Here is a 17713-nt window from a genome sequence, read left to right on the forward strand (position 1 = left end):
GGCTACGGGCCTTGCTTCACTGCAGTTGCTATACAATATGGTGAATGGGAGCCATCAACTGATAATATTCACTTGTTGATGGTACATAATGAGGGCACTATACATAATATAACATCTAAAATTCATAAATAGAGGTGCAAAATGAGTTAATATAAAATTCATACAAAAAGTATATATGGTTGTTTATTGATAGGAGCAACTCCCATGCTCAGGTTTTTAATCTTGTTTATAACATTGATTAAAACAATTAAGGAAACAAGCCAAAAGATCAGTGAAGTCCTATGAAAGCAACTAGTTTTGTTAAAGGGACCTGTTGAATACATTTCTCCTATTATATGCTCTTTAGAAATATTGGATGTTATATGGAGCCACATCTGGTTTCATTACACATGGACAGAGAAGGGATCAGTAATGAAGCTTAACTAGTTTTGTTCAAGCGTTTATGGGACTCAGTTGATCTTTTTGTTTGTACCCTAATTAAGAAAGGGATATAAAAGAGGTTGATTTTAATCATAGTTGCTGAAAAAGATGTGAACTTCCATCTTTTATTATAAATGTCAAAGCACAAACTTGTAAATTGATAAGTTTATAAATACAATATGATATAGTGCAATTGAAATATTTGAGAGTTTGACTTTATTCAGTTGTTTTTGCCATTACCATACAAAAATATAGTATCCTTTTCAGTTATATAATAAGATGTGTCTGTATTTTGCAAATATCACCAAATTTGTTTACAAATAAGTATATATTTATCAAAAAATAAGGATCATATACATGTATTTTCTCAGATATGGTTGTTTACCAGGCTGTATATTATCATGCTTGTTCAGTGCTATATGGAAAAGTGGTGTGTCCTTTTGGAAATAACCCAAACATCTGTTAACTATATTAGTTTGCAGTACTCAAAAGTGTCTGCAAACAACCTGTAAAAGTAACAATGAACTGATAAAAGTGGGTTGAAAGATTTGTTGCAGATCTTTGACCCATTGGCTAACTTGTCACCTCCTACTGAACACATAAACATGATAAAGAAAGTCGACTGTTCAATACTAGAAGTGTGTTGTGCAATAGCTGCTGTGTAAACATATGGCAATTTTCACAGTATATTGTACTCATCTACATATGGCTGCTGCACATGGCAGCTATTGCACTTACTCATTTCTGGCACTAAGCAGTCGAAGTATGTCATTGTGGTTTGGGTCAATTATGTTTCATTTGAACTAAAATGAAAGATTCGGCAATTCAGAAACCAATTATTGATATCTGGGTGAGGTGATGATTATCATGATAGGACAGGTCAAAATGATTGTTATCAAACAATATGCCTTTTTTGAAAATTTTGGGGATAGTTGGTGTTTGAATATGGATACCATTTTTTTTTCTTAAAAGCCTTCCAAGTTTTTCATTTCAATATTGTGAAAAGAATGATACTACCTACCGATAGCTATGTACTTCATTGTGACATCCCTGGAATGACACCTATAATAATTTATCATTCATTAGATAGGGAAAAAGATTGAGCTGGATTGGGTGGAAAAGTGACATGGTCATATTTTTATAGCAACTTTCAATCTTGGAGAGCATGGGCATGTATTTCTATTACTCTAAAAATATAAGTTCATATAAGTACTATCAGGCTATTGCATGTGGCATCATATTGGGTTATTTTTCAATAAATAACCCAATTTTGCCTCACTGTAGCCAAAGGTTTTGACATTTTTCCAAAATGTATGGGAAAAGTTGTAAAAACCAAACACAATATATTATGTATTCAATATTGCCCTATTGGTATAATGGTATAACTATGAAGTATAAAATATCAGGGTTATGAGGTGGCTAATTTTATCACCATGTTCGGTGCACATAAATGTACATACAGGTTTATTTAAAACATAACATAACATAACATAACATAACATATCATTTCATATTTATTGAAAATAACATCGTGGCAAATAGGCAAATTGTGTTACTTTTTACAATCTTAAAACATCGACATTATTTACTATAACATAACAAAACATAACAAGTATTTCCCTTTGCTTAGGGATTCAAGGCGCAAGAAATCCAGCTATAAACAAACAAACGGGGAATCTTTTTTCTGATTATACTTGTCAAATTGATATACAATAATATGCACAATTGATTTATTTCCAATCCTGAAGTTTGTTTTTATCTATTTATTAGCAATATCTAGTGTTTACTGATCTGAATGTAGATTGAAAGGGCAATTAAGTCATTCTGAGTATCATACAGGGTGGCTACAATTAAGTCATTCTGAGTATCATACAGGGTGGCTACACTATTAGTAATACAGACTTAGTTTAGTTAGTTTAGTTTAGTTTAGTTTAATCTTTCTTTACTGAGGGTGTAACACACTTAAGTTCAGTGACTAGCACTGATTTACAAGCAGGCCCTCATGCATATAAAATACATGCTGTACATTGTACAATGAAATGAAATGGTTCAACAATAATTAACAGAAAATGCAATTTTGAAATGTAAATCAACTTGAAATCAAAACATTTGCTTTGAATAGCCCTTAAGACATATTTTCCATTTCAGCTTGAATAGCAGGTGACACATTATTCCAAATATGTGATGACAAAGATTTCTTAAACATCTGAATATAAGAATAAACATGTAGGCCTATGTTTGACTCTAATTATGTTTGAAGATCAAATTCATTCCTTGCTTTAAACAATTCACAAAAATTATAAATAGCAATGATCCTAACGTTGAGCCCTGTGGAATGCCTATGTTAATATCCTCAAAGTTTAGTTGAAATTACATCTTCTCTCAAAGAGAGACGCTGTCTCAAAATAATTGGTATCCATCAGTTTCCACTGATTATGGACAAAAATGCCATTTCAAAATGCATCATAAGATCTACCTGATTTGTAGGTAAAAGGTCATAAAATGAATTGTGCAAGAGGATCAAATGTTTTATTTGAAAGGAGCAGATTTTCCAGTGCACATCAAAAGTGATGGGTACCAATCAGATTGATAAAATCTTTAGTGAAAAAAATGTGCTATTCCAGTTGAAATCCATACACCCCATATGGAAGACAAGACCTTAATCGTCCCCACAAGGAGTGTGAATTTCAAATGAAGTTATAAATCTAAAACGATGACCCCATTTGGAATTCACATCCCTGTGTGGGAGATTAAGACCATGTGTGTATTCAGGTGTATGGATTTCAACTGGAATGTAGTTCAATTATTTAAAAGGTTAATGTCTCAAAAACGATTGTTCACAAAGTTTCCGACTTTCAATGAATCATGGTGATGTTTGCATAGACATGTCTTTCGTATCATTTGTCTCTCCATCGGCAGGTTCGTTGTGATTAACGTCAGCCTTCTCTTCATCTATTGGAGTCAACTCCTTAACATCATCTTCCGGATCACCTGATGATCTTCTACCCTTAACTAAATCATAGATTGTTTTTGCAATATAAGCAAGCAAGCATTCCCCAAGAGAAAGGATGGAGATCAAAAGCGGGACTCTTGCCATTAGGTCCTTCTCTGGTGGTCGGAAAGCCAGTGCTAACATGGTTGTAGCTAGGAGCGCGTTCTGCAACCCTGTTTCTAAGGCTACGGTCATTGCTTGCTTCCAAGAGAGCCTACATATAAGAGAGATGCCCAACCCGAGACCACCTCCGACTACAGGCAGGAGAAGCCCGGCAAGGTAGATCTCCCAACTTGCTAAGAACGCGTAGTACTTCACAGGAATGCCTAACCCAATGGACAAAACTATCAGTGCTATCGATAGGGGCTTCAACCCCATCGCTACATACTTTCCCACTTTTGGTAAGAAGTAACCTATGAGCATTCCCAGAATAACTGGTATCAAAAGCAACCCGAGTTGCATGATTAAAACCTGAAATGGAAGAACGATTATACCTAATTCTTCATTCAGAAATGGCGTTCCATAAAGCCAAAGATTAAAAGGCATACTACCGATGGCAACTAAAGTTGAACAAGTTGTCATGGTCAAACTGAGCACAAAATCTAACCCAAATAGGATAGACAAGACATTACTGGACCAGCCACCGGGAGCCGCTCCATCTGTTATCAAACCAATAGCGCTGAAGGTATCTAATTGTAAGACCATCGCTAGCGCAAACGCTGTCAAAGGCATCAAAATAAACTGGCAAAGAAACCCAATAAAAACCGGCCATGGGGTTTTAAGTTGTTTCCAAACTAGCTTTAAATCAATCTTAACCCCCATAGAGATATATGTCAATGATACCCACGCGATTAAGAACCAATCGACAAGTTCCTTATAAGGTGGGCTCCAAACCATGACCTTGATCAGATAATTGGTGTAATATTCTTCAAACTTCTCTCCATCAATGCTCCCTCTAACATACACCTGTGCCACGCCCAACTTCTTCCCAGCCACTGTAAACTTGTGAATCAAGGTAGCAGATTTCCCAAGTTCTTCCACTGCAAGATTGACGCTTTCGTTAGCGACAATTTTGTAAGTTTCTTCGTCAGGACTGAAGAGGACTAAGTGTGCTTTCTCAGCTCCATCGGTAAGTGATATATTGACGTACACGTCTGCTTGAGTCCGTTCTTGCACGTACGTTTCACGTCTCCAATATGAAAATGTGACGTTTCCGACACTGGATGCTGTATGAATATTGATCAGGAAGATGATGGTTGCTATGGTAACGAATAATCCTTTTGAAGACGCCATTTTTGACATTTTTGTCTTGTGTCTTGCACATTTGAAGTATCTGAAATACAAGGAAGAATATAAATTTTTAAGGAATTTGATATCTGGCATGTCGTATAAGAGCCATATAAGTGATTATACCAAGCATGTATATCGCTATCAGGGGCGTAGTCAACTTTTTTGATGGTGGTACGGTCCCGGTGGAGGGGGGGCAAAATAAAAATGTCAGGGGACTAAGAAAAATTCCCGGTTACATCATATTGACCCGGTATTATCGGTGAAATATATTTTTAGTGATTTTTTGACTTTCAGCAACGCCCCATTTTTTGGTTAAAATGCGAATGATATTTTAAAGATAGGTCTATTATACCCCTTTTTTTGACAGAGAGAAACGCGTACGTCAATTTTCAGGATATTATTAGCAATAATTGAATAGGCCTAGATGTATATTTATTTTATTAGCAGACCATAACTGATAATCATTCATTCTTTTTTCTTGAAACATAAACATTCCTTTCACACCATACATATACTATACATATACCTCATCCCCAACTTTACCCTAACAAAATGCAGATTTTGGTATCAGATGAAAGCTCATATTTTTTCATTAAACATTGAAATTAGGTGTTCCAAATCAGTCTAGTTCCGAAGAAATCGTCAAAAAAAACTGTCGAATTAGTCTCAACTGCATGTGGTATATACAACTGTATTAAATGTCAGTAATTCCATAAACAATAAGTCGCATTTACAAAGGACATTTACATGATCTTTTTGCATGAATGCTAGTGCTTTAAAGGGACGACATTTTATGTTATACAAAAGTTTTAAAGAATTTGATTTTCCACATATACCAGGTCACCTTCCTTTAATATTTATATATTTAGTAGGTAGCCCATCCCTTTCACAATCATGTATAACATAGGCCTACTATACCCTTTTTCAATCCGCCAATAAAAATCTAGTCAGTGACCCAGAAAACCATATGCAAGTCACGTTCCAGGCTTGCAAACTTTCAGCCAATAGGAACCTATTATATATATCTAACAAGCTCCTCCCCTTTCAGGTCAAGTGTGTCTAGAGTCAGTGACCCCTCTGTTGACATGAGCTAATGGGACACTGTGGGTAAGGGGGGAAGCTTCCTCCCTGTGAGAAGTCTTGCCCCCGGCCTTTTTTTGTGTCATTTTAAACCTTTTTCCCCCCCCCCCTGGAAATTTGCCTTCATGCACCCTGCCCCACCCCCACCCCCACCCCTCTGAAAAACGCCACTGGTGTATATAACATGCATGTTTATAACGTTTTAAAAACACTTTTGTACTGTGTTTACTGAATAATCATTGCAATTTTGTCCACTACGATACATTGCACATGACAAAGACATGCCTGATGATATGTCTGATTACAATTTCGTGTTCATGTTCTCAGGCGTGATTTTGATAGTATAACTATTTGGGTACTTGATAACATCTCCCGTTTCTAATTTTAGAAGTGTCGAAGTTCAAATCGTGAACCCGAATAATTATTGTTGCTTGACTACGGTATAATGATTGCACTTGAAATAGAGATATAATCCAAATTTAGAAGGGAAACGTCAAATTTGTTTACAAAGAGGCAGCGGATAAAGAAGTCGGTAGTAGTTTAAAGTTCAGAGTAAAGTCTCTTTTGTCGGGTAATCAGGTAATTCTTGTTTTTAACTGGCAGCTCGTCATTGAAAATTGTCTTTTTATAGTTGAGAAGATCTACTCCGTTCTATCGCAATTTTGAGCGAACTTTACTTTATATTAGACAAAAAGTTGTTGCAAGAGAATGTGCTAGGACTGAAACAGCTTCCTGTAGCCTAACATACCATTCTAAGATTCCTTATTATAAAAAATAATTGGCTAAGTTACGATTAATTGGATATGCATCCTAAAATGTGTTTGTTTGTTTGTTTACACGGTCGCTCCGTTTGGAGACACACTTAGGTTGGACATGGTGGATGGGACCAGACTTAATGCTCGAGCAAGACTAAATGGTTTATTAATTATATTCTATAAGCGTATAACCTGCAGCCAAACAAAGTTGTTGCGCTTGCCAAAGATCGCAAATAGTTGGGGAAAGCTTGTAGTCGTCTGCTCCGCAGCATGATGATGATGATTGGTCTTTTGGAAAGAAAACTAAATAAAGACACAGAATTGAAGATAAAGAACACAAAAAAGAAGGCAACTACCAACAAATAATGTGAAAAATTTTACTGGTAGCTTTTGTTCAAATATATTTTGTCTTAGTGCAAATACTGCTTAGATGTTACATTTATTACAAGTGTTTTATTGTTTTAGACTACTATAAATTAGTGCTGTAAATATGTGCATAGCCTACTTGAACTGAAGAGAACATTCAACATAGTTATGATGATAGTGCACATTTTACGATATGCAGTTTATGTTCTGATTAGGTCAAATGGTTTGTCTCGTACTTTATCATGATGCAGTCATGTCTACAGTATAATTCACTACGACCTTTGCAGGACTTAAACCCCATTAAAAGCTATTAAACCAAGATAACACTCATTGAAAACAGCTCAACGGATTAAATCAGATCTTCTCTGGTTAAATCCACAATATACATGTTTCTGTTTTACCTGTGCGGTATTGCAATGAACTGGTATTATAGTTTCAGTTGGGTAACCGATTATAAAGCGAACGCAATGTAACAATACTATGTGGGCCTTTGTTCACGAAATGAGACAATAGTCTGCTTATTGTTAACCAGCATTCTTGAAAATGAGTAACATAATTGTTGTTGACTTAACACGGTTTGGAAATAATTTCTTCATATTTTTTGGTGTTATCTGTCGTTTACATATCCTTCCTAAAACACAAAAGTGCGAATATTTCCAAACAGCTAAATTAGCTAAAAATTTAGGACATGTTACAAAACTATATTTTCTAGAATTTCAGAGAATACTTGAAATATTGGCCGGTTATTTTTCACACAGTGACGTTAACTAGGCAATGTCCTATTACCTATAACATACACTAAAACACCAAAGTGCGAATATTCCAAACACCTAAATTAGCTAAAAATTTAGGACATGTTACAAAACAATATTTTCTAGAATTTCAGAGAATACTTTAAATATTGGCCGGTTATTTTTCACACAGTGACATTAACTAGGCAATATCCTATACTTCTAACATACACTATTTGTAGAGGTCACGCGTCAATGGTGAGAGCACTGTGTACCGGTATTGTGTATAGGAAAACGGACAATAACTGCAGTATGTACCAGTCAGTCAGTCAGGTCACTCCTCTGATCCTTTCCTTACAATCATCAGGTTTTTAAGGTTGACTAAAAGAGGTTCCATAAACGTGCATTTTTACTTCTCCGAATATTATATTTCATGGACATCATCATGACCATAGTGAAAGCTTCTTTGGCAATGTTTGGTGTTGGATGATGCGGATTCAAGTCCCCGCGCAATTTCTGTTTGATATATTGAATTATTGAGGCAACTCGAAATTCCCTTGGGCAATAAACTAAATGCATGTTTGTCTCTTGTTACCCGTACCAGAACTTGGGGAGCTGATCCTGGGTGCGATGGTTTATTGTGGTACTATAGGCTGTGTACTTCTCAGTAGCAGCAAGTCCCTGATTTGTTACTAAATTATTTACGTGCATGGTGTGTCTTGGACCACAGTGACCAGCGAGTTCCTATAAAGTATGCTGAGGCTTGTGGTTTTACAATGTGATTCAAAATGAAGTAAACTCATCATATCTGCAGTTACTGTCCATTTTCCTATACATAATACACAGTACTCTCACCATTGACGCGTGACCTCTACAAACAGTGCATGTTATAGGTAATAGGGCCATTGCCTAGTTAACGTCACTGTCTGAAAAATAACCGGCCAATATTTAAAGTACTCTCTGAAATTCTAGAAAATATAGTTTTGTAACATGTCCTAAATTTGTAGCTAATTTAGGTGTTTGGAAATATTCGCACTTTGGTGTTTTAGGAAGGACATATAAACGACAGATAACACCAACAAATATGAAGAAATTATTTCCAAACCGTGTTAAGTCTGCAACCATTATGTTTCTCATTTTCGAGAATGCTGGTTAACAATATGCAGACTATTGTCTCATTTCGTAAACAAAGGCCGACACAGTATTGTTACCTTTCGTTTGCTTTATAATCGTTCACCCAACTGAAACTATAATACCAGCTCTCATTGCTCATTGCACAGGTAAAACAGAAACATGTGTAGTGTGGATTTAACCAGAGAAGATCTGATTTAACATAGATGAGCTGTTTTCAATGAGTGTTATCTTGGTTTAATAGCTTTTAATGGGGTTTAAGTCGACAAAGGTCGTGGTGAATTCTACTGTAGACATGACTGCATCATGTGTTTGTGGCGCTTTTGTACAAAATCTAGAAGGAAAATATCTAAAAGAAACTATCACTGACAAGAGCAGTTTTTGAACGTTTAAATAAAAAAGAATGGTTGTATTTGGGTAATGCAAACCGAGTTATATCCATTTGAATAAAACCACCTAAAAATCTAGATGTCGTACAAAAGCACCACAAACATGAGTTTACTTCATTTTGAATCACCATGTGGACGTGCGGAGCGCACTATAAATCACTGCGGTTTTTTAATACAGTTTCGTGTAATTGTTATACTGAAATATTGGGTGTTTTTTTTGCAAACAATGTAAGTCCCTTTTTAACCAATTTCAAAACTCAACTGATTGCATGCTCATATTTCAAGAAATTGGGGTAATAAGTTCACTTCGATGCAGTAATATTATTGGTTTTGCTAAGAAGTAATAGCAGCCTTGTGATATATGAAGCATGAATAGCATTTCTTGGGTTGCTTGTTGAGCATAATGCCTGACTTCATTGCTGTTTACTGAAGATAGCATTGCATGGGTTACTTATTTAGCATAATGTCTGCCATTGCTGTCTACTGAAGATAGCATTGCTTGGGTGTTTAGCATACTATGTCTGCCCTTGACACACTGCTGTCTAATAAAGATAGCATTGCCTTAGTTAATTGTTTAGCATTATGCCTGCCTGTGACCCACTGTTTTCTACTGAAGATATAGCATTGTCTGAGTTACTTGTTTAATATAATGCCTGGCCATGACACACTGCTATCTACTGAAGATAGCATTGCGTGGGTTACTTGTTTAGTATAATGCCTGCCCATGACACACTGCTGTCTACTGAAGATAGCATTGCGTGGGTTACTTGTTTAGTATAATGCCTGCCCATGACACACTGCTGTCTACTGAAGATAGCATTGCGTGGGTTACTTGTTTAGTATAATGCCTGCCCATGACACACTGCTGTCTACTGAAGATAGCATTGCATGGGTTACTTGTTTAGTATAATGCCTGCCCTTGACACACTGCTGTCTACTGAAGATAGCATTGCGTGGGTTACTTGTTTAGTATATAATGCCTGCCCATGACACACTGCTGTCTACTGAAGATAACATTACGTAGGTTACTTGTTTAGTATAACGCCTGCCCATGACACACTGCTGTCTACTAAAGATAGCATTGTGTGGGTTACTTGTTTAGTACAATGCCTGCCCTTGACACACTGCTGTCTACTGACGATAACATTGCGTGGGTTACTTAATGCCTGCCCATGACACACTGCTGTCTACTAAAGATAGCATTGCGTAGGTTACTTGTTTAGTATCATGTCTGCCCATGACACACTGCTGTCTACTAAGATAGCATTGCGTGGGTTACTTGTTTAGTGAAATGCTTGCCCATGACACATTGCTGTCTACTAAAGATAGCATTGCGTGGGTTACTTGTTTAGTACAATGCCTGCCCTTGACACACTGCTGTCTACTAAGATAGCATTGCGTGGGTTACTTGTTTAGTATCATGCCTGCCCATGACACACTGCTGTCTACTGAAGATAGCATTGCGTGGGTTACTTGTTTAGCATAATGCCTGCCCATGACACACTGCTGTCTACTGAAGATAGCATTGCGTGGTTTACTTGTTTAGTATCTTGCCTGCCCATGACACACTGCTGTCTACTAAGATAGCATTGCGTGGGTTACTTGTTTAGTATCATGCCTGCCCATGACACACTGCTGTCTACTGAAGATAGCATTGCGTGGGTTACTTGTTTAGCATAATGCCTGCCCATGACACACTGCTGTCTACTGAAGATAGCATTGCGTGGTTTACTTGTTTAGTATCTTGCCTGCCCGTGACACACTGCTGTCTACTAAAGATAGCATTGCGTGGGTTACTTGTTTAGTATAATGCCTGCCCTTGACACGCTACTGTCTACTGAAGATAGCATTACATGGGTTACTTGTTTAGTATAATGCCTGCCCAGTGGTGACTACTGAAGATAGCATTGCGTAGGTTACTTAATGCCTGCCCATGACACACTGCTGTCTACTGAAGATAGCATTGCGTGGGCTACTTGTTTAATATAATACCTACCCTTGACATACTGCTGTCTACTGAAGATAGCATTGCGTGGGCTACTTGTTTAATATAATACCTGCCCATGACACACTGCTGTCTAATGAAGATAACATTGCGTGGGTTACTTGTTTAGTATAATACCTGCCCATGACACACTGCTGTCTACTGAAGATAGCATTGCGTGGGTTACTTGTTCAGTATTATGCCTGCCCATGACACACTGCTGTCTACTAAAGATAGCATTGCGTGGGTTACTTGTTTAGTATAATGTCTGCCCATGACACACTGCTGTCTACTGAAGATAGCATTGCGTGGGTAACTTGTTTAGTATTATGCCTACCCTTGACATACTGCTGTCTACTGAAGATAGCATTGCGCGGGTCACTTGTTTAGTATAATACCTGCCCATGACACACTGCTGTCTACTGAAGATAGCATTGTGTGGGTTACTTGTTTAGTATAATGCCTGCCCATGACACACTGCTGTCTACTGAAGATAGCATTGCGTGGGTTACTTGTTTAGTATAATGCCTGCCCATGAGACACTGCTGTCTAATGAAGATAGCATTGCGTGGGTTACTTGTTTAGTATAATGCCTACCCATGACACACTGCTGTCTACTGAAGATAGCATTGCGCGGGTCACTTGTTTATAATGCCTGCCCATGACACACTGCTGTCTACTAAAGATAGCATTGCGTAGGTTACTTGTTTAGTATAATGTCTACCCATGACACACTGCTGTCTACTGAAGATAGCATTGCGTGGGTTACTTGTTTAGTATAATGCCTGCCCATGACACACTGCTGTATAATGTAGATAGCATTGCGTTGGTTACTTGTTTAGCGTAAAACGTGCCCTTGACACTGAAGATAATATTGCCTGAGTATAAGTTGCTTTACATGTATGGTGAGACGCATGATGAAATATGTTGTGACACATCTCACTCTTAATTAAGCATGTTAAGGATACACTGAAGTTGTAAAGGTGATTTTCCAAACAAATCATCTAAATATCTTCAAATTTGGTCAGATTGTGTACCCTGATAAAACTTTTTAATTGTCATTTAGGTAATTTAGCCTCTTCCAGAATTTAAAAAAAAATCCCGAGCGACTAACGGTAACCCTACTAAGTTCGTCCGCTAGCAGAACAGGTGTATTTGTTTTAGTCGTCTAATAGTTTTGTATGAAATATTTTGTCCCAGTCATATACGAGTAGTTTAGAATATAGTATAGTTGCACCTACCTTTTAATCCATATGATGATCCGATGTTGAAATTTCTGGGTGTTTATCAACTTGTTTGGTTATTCCAGAAAAGATGGATTAGGAAGTCTCCACTGGTACGGTGAACTATTTCCTCCTTATGATGATCCATCAAAATGTTACAAGTTCGTGTAATGATGACAAATGTTTCCGTGTCTTGGTTTATAAGGTGATGGTTTGTTTATTTATGAGATTTATCGAGCATCGGATCACATTGGAGATTTATAGTTCAAGTGTCATAAAATGTTCAAGCACATGCAACCTGTGGTTATCGGTTGTGTTCAATGCGTTGCTATGTTTTAGATCATGTTATTTTCATAAATTGATAAAAACCGAAGGATAATGGTGCATAACCCTAATATAACAATAACAAAGGGCTATTCCTGCAGTTGAAATCCATACACCCCATATTGAAGACATGACCTTAAGGTGGTACTACACCCCTGGCAAATTTTATGCCTACTTTTGCATTTTTCTCAAACATTAGGCCTATAGCACATTGGTGACAAGTAAGATATGTATATTATTGGAACAAGGACTACAACTACTGTACTGAAAATTCAGCAACTCAAAGCAAGCAGTTATTGATTTATTGATCAAATATTGGGTTTCCCTCATTTTTGAATGTAACCCCACAACTGTTGTCTGTGCTGAAATAAAATTTACAGTGAAGTAGTTGTAGTCCTTGCCCCTATAATATACATATCTTACTTGCCCCAGTGCGCTATCATTTTTAAGAAAAATGCAAAAATAGGCACACATTTGGGCAGAGGTGTAGTACCCCCTTAAGTTAATCTCCTACACAGGGGTGTAGATTTCAAACGGAGTCATCTATTTTAAATTCTCACTCCCTGTGTAGAAGATTAAGAACATGTCTTCCATAGGGGTGTAGGCCTATGGATTTCAGCTGGAATAGCCCAATTCTCCACATCTCTGAGGAAGGGGATCTGTCCTCTAAATGGAACCCTCGGCGGTTTTTAACGAACCAAAAAGGTTCTAAAATAAAGGCCAAAGTTGGTTCTGCAAAGGATTAAACATGTTAAATAACACCAATAAGCCTGGCATACTGCAGTTACTGTCCGTTTTCCTATACATAATACACAGTGCTCTTTCCCATTGACGCGTGACCTCTACAAATAGCCTACGTAAAAAGTATGGGGATATGCCTAGTTAACGTCGCTGTGTGAAAAATAACCGGCCAATATTAAAAGTACTCTTCTAAAGTTCTAGAAAATATAGTTTTGTAACATGTCCTAAATTTTTAGCTAATTTAGATGTTTGGAAATATTCGCACTTTGGTGTTTTAGTTAATGTTATAGGTAATAGTACATTGCCTAGTTAACGTCGCTGTGTGAAAAATAACCGGCCAATATTAAAAGTACTCTTCTAAAATTCTAGACAATATAGTTTTGTAACATGTCCTAAATTTTTAGCTAATTTAGATGTTTGGAAATATTCGCACTTTGGTGTTTTAGGAAGGATATGTAAACGACAGATAACACCAAAAATTATTTCCAAACCGTGTTAAGTCTGCAAACCACCATGTTTCTCATTTTCAAGAACGCTGGTTAACAATAAGCACGTATTGTCTCATTTCGTAAACAAAGCCCACACACAATTGTTCTCTAGCGCTCGCTTTATAATCGTTCACCCAACTGAAAGGATAATCCCAGCGCATTGCTCCATTGTACGTGTAAAAGCAGAAACATATGATGTGTGTATTTAACCAGAGAAGATATGATTTAATCAGTTGAGCTGTTTTCAATGAGTGTTATCTTGGTTTAATAGCTTTTAATGGGGTTTAAGTCCTGCAAAGGTCGAATTGAATTCTGCTGTAGACATGACTGCATCATGGTTAATTCTCTTTAGTGCCTTCAACTCGCAAAAATAATATGCGATCATGCATCTGAAACGATACCTCAATATTCGTAATCTCACAATGTTGATGCACTTATTACTAATTATAAACACAGTCAAAATGTATACATTGGACAACTTATTAGGTATCATTTGGTGAGTATAAAGATATTTATTATGTACAATTTATTTACATTTCAATATAACTTTATAAAATGGTTCACATACAGCAAATCGAATGTTTTAAATATATTTCATTAGCACATACATGTATCAACATTTTGATTATGATTTTGAATCATGGTAAGGGACCGTTCACAAACACTTGTTAGGGGCATGATGCAAAAAGGGGGCCCCTGAATGGTTTCGACCCTCCTAAGCGGGGGGGCTGAAAAAAAATGACCACAAATTTTCCTGGGAAAATTGAGTTTATATATATGCTTTTCTACGGGGTTGACCCATAATTTTCATGTCATGGCGTTGATTTCTTCAGCATGTAGGGCCTACTTGTGATTTTAGCAGTGCCATGCGGAATATTTTAGCCATTGATGTTTCCTGATAATATCAAAATAATTCATTGAGTAAATACTTGTCATGTTATAACCATGGAAATGCTAGATTCTTATCTACTTTTCCATGTAACGATGGACTAATTATTGCTTTGCAGAATATTATGCAGTTTATTTAAACTCGAAGATATAAATAATTAAAATGTGTACATGTACAACTAAGAATTTTATACATCACAATATACGACCTCAAAATTATGTTTGATATTAAATTATAAGGAACAATGGTTGAAAATGCAGCATTATCACGAGGGCTCTTTGGATTGGATAGAGTTGAGCGGCTGAGATTCCCCAAAACATACCCCAATAATAGGCCCTATACCAAATTTGAAGAAAAAGAAATCAAAGGTATCCTAATTATCGATTATTGCTGTTCCAAATTACGGTAAATTGGGGGAAATGTTGGCTGAAAAACAATGAAGAATCTGCGCTTTTTTTGGTTGAGATTTTTGAAGAAAATTTTGCAAAAACATCTCATCTTATCATTTTTCTGGAAATTGCGACCAAAAGTTATACTAAAAAGTCTGAAATGCACCCCCAATGAATCTGTCGTAAAAGTAATTGGCCCCGGCTTAAGCCCTCTGCCATTTCTGTTAACACCCCAAATTGCATTCTGAATACGGGGAATGTCCATATCAAATAATTTAGATTGTTTGTAAAATTCGCGATATATATGATACAAATTTTATACAAAATATTAAAAATTTACATTTTTGACATCTAACAGTCCTCGAAGTAAACTATATAGGTAGACTTTGTAAATCTAATGCTATGTACTTAAAGTGTATGTAGCTGGGATGAAAAGCCGACCAACATATGAAAAATTGTGACATTTTGTATAGAAGATATGCATGAAGTTTCCCAAAAGACCTAAAAATGTCTACATACACTTTAAGTACATATCATTTAATCATTAGATTGATAAAGTTTACTTCGAGGACTGTTAAATGTCAGAAATACCAATTTTTAATAATTTGCCATAACATTTGTATTATAGCGCGAATTTCAAAAAAAAAAAATATTCTAAGTATTCAGCATACAATTTGATGTGTCTGATGTGCTCTCATCAGGTCCCACCAAAATACTGTGTATAAATGGTGGGTGGCGAGCCCTTAAAAGACTTCTACACAATCAGTATAGGCCTAGATAATATTTTTAACAAAAATAAGTAAACGTATATACAAAGAAACACACAAACAAAAAAGTAAAATAATCAGAAGTAAAAAAAGAAGTTAAATGCCCGGGATATATAAAGGACAAAATGCTGTTCCTTGTATGTTAGGCACTATATTAGGGGTGTTTCCGAGGATCGGAAACGAGGCTGTGGTAAAATACATAGCCGAGAATCCTCGTTTTATTGTCGTCGGTTCAGCCTGTAACACAAAATATTTTAACCTCATATTATATACAAGAGCAGGCCTATATCTATAATGTATAGATATACATGTGACAAATTTTCACTTGAAGACCTTCATTTTTTTTACATAAATAATTATAGCCTACATGTTCCTATAGTAGGCCTACTTGGAAGTATCAGGATATCCAAAATGACGAGTTTAATTTTACCGAAAAGTAATCTTACATGCAGAGGCGTACCGGGACCACCGATTTGGGGGTGGGGGGTGGGGGGGTGGTGGTGGGGGGCAAGGGAGCAAAACTCCCAAATCGTTCCTCTGACAGGCCCGAAGCCCAGGCGCTCCAGAATCTAAAAAGTGGAGGTATAAAATCGAAATTTTCGTTTGTAACTAGTAACAAATATTGCAATTTTAATGCTAAAGTGGCCAAAAAAAAAAAAAAATATGGCCATTACAACTATTCGTCAATTTTGTCCCGGTGTATCATTTTGCCCTCTATTTAGAACATTTTGTCCCAATACCGTAGAAACCCGTCTATAAGGAATAGAAGCGACTGTGATGATAGCATATGTCACGCTAGCGCCCTCCACAATATTATATCATTATGGAATTTGAGCAAATCATTTACCGACACAAGCAGGTATACAATGTATTATTTATCTTTATTTCGCATCTCACGAGCATAGCTCACTTGGCAAGGCATAAGACTTTGGTTCTTCAGATCGGAAGATGGTGAGTTCGAGCCTCATCACGGTCACACAAACTTTTATAAACAAAATATTGTTCAAACTTTTCATTTATATTTTCTTGCATTTTCTAAAGACTCCTTTCGTGATCATTTTTTTTTCATATTTAGTTTAATTTATTCTATTGTTTTTCTTTTATTGTTTCTTTTCTTTGTCTTTTTTCTTGTTTAATTTTATTTTTCTTTATTTTTCTTTGATTCATATAATATTGGCAGGATAAGGAGAGGAGGAACTAAAGACCCATTCAGTGATTTGCTCATCCGGACGATCGTAAAAATCATCAAAATTCACCTTTGTCATTGTCATAGATGTGGTAACATAGCCTGCTAGTGGTTCAGCAGAAAACCGTGTGACACATAATATACATTTGGCTACATTTTATTATACGATAAATACGAATTTATTAAACATGGTAACAAATATTCTCTAGCAGATCGGTTATACGATGGAACTGGTAGGCATAGGCCTATTATAAATTCGGGATATTAAATATCTTCCTGACGAGACAGATCTGCGCATGTGGTCAAAGACGATTCCTTATAGCCACAGACCGTCCGCTGGAATTAGTTGAACATGAACCATTCGCTATGGCTGTTGGTCGGACCTCTCATCTCTCCACATCGATTGTGACCTATAATCCCCGACATTGCCCTTATGAACTCACATCCTCCTGTTTTAGTCAATACACTGGCGAAGTTACGTAATAATCGGATTAACTACCATAGCAATAGGTGAAAACAATTTTGAATATACCGCGTTATACACTGATACGTTCAGGCGGTACCTCTT

General features: G+C 36.5%; 1 protein-coding gene across 1 annotated transcript; it reads right to left on the reverse strand.

Moving 5' to 3' along the window:
• Positions 1 to 3283: 3283 nt before the first annotated feature.
• On the reverse strand, positions 3284 to 4705 carry LOC140161322 (ileal sodium/bile acid cotransporter-like). Its single transcript, XM_072184805.1, has one exon. The coding sequence runs from the start codon at positions 4703 to 4705 to the stop codon at positions 3284 to 3286; it is 1422 nt and encodes a 473-aa protein (XP_072040906.1).
• Between the last annotated feature and the right edge of the window lie 13008 nt (positions 4706 to 17713).

The sequence above is a fragment of the Amphiura filiformis genome, chromosome 1 (genome assembly GCF_039555335.1).
Source record: "Amphiura filiformis chromosome 1, Afil_fr2py, whole genome shotgun sequence".
Taxonomy (NCBI): domain Eukaryota; kingdom Metazoa; phylum Echinodermata; class Ophiuroidea; order Amphilepidida; family Amphiuridae; genus Amphiura; species Amphiura filiformis.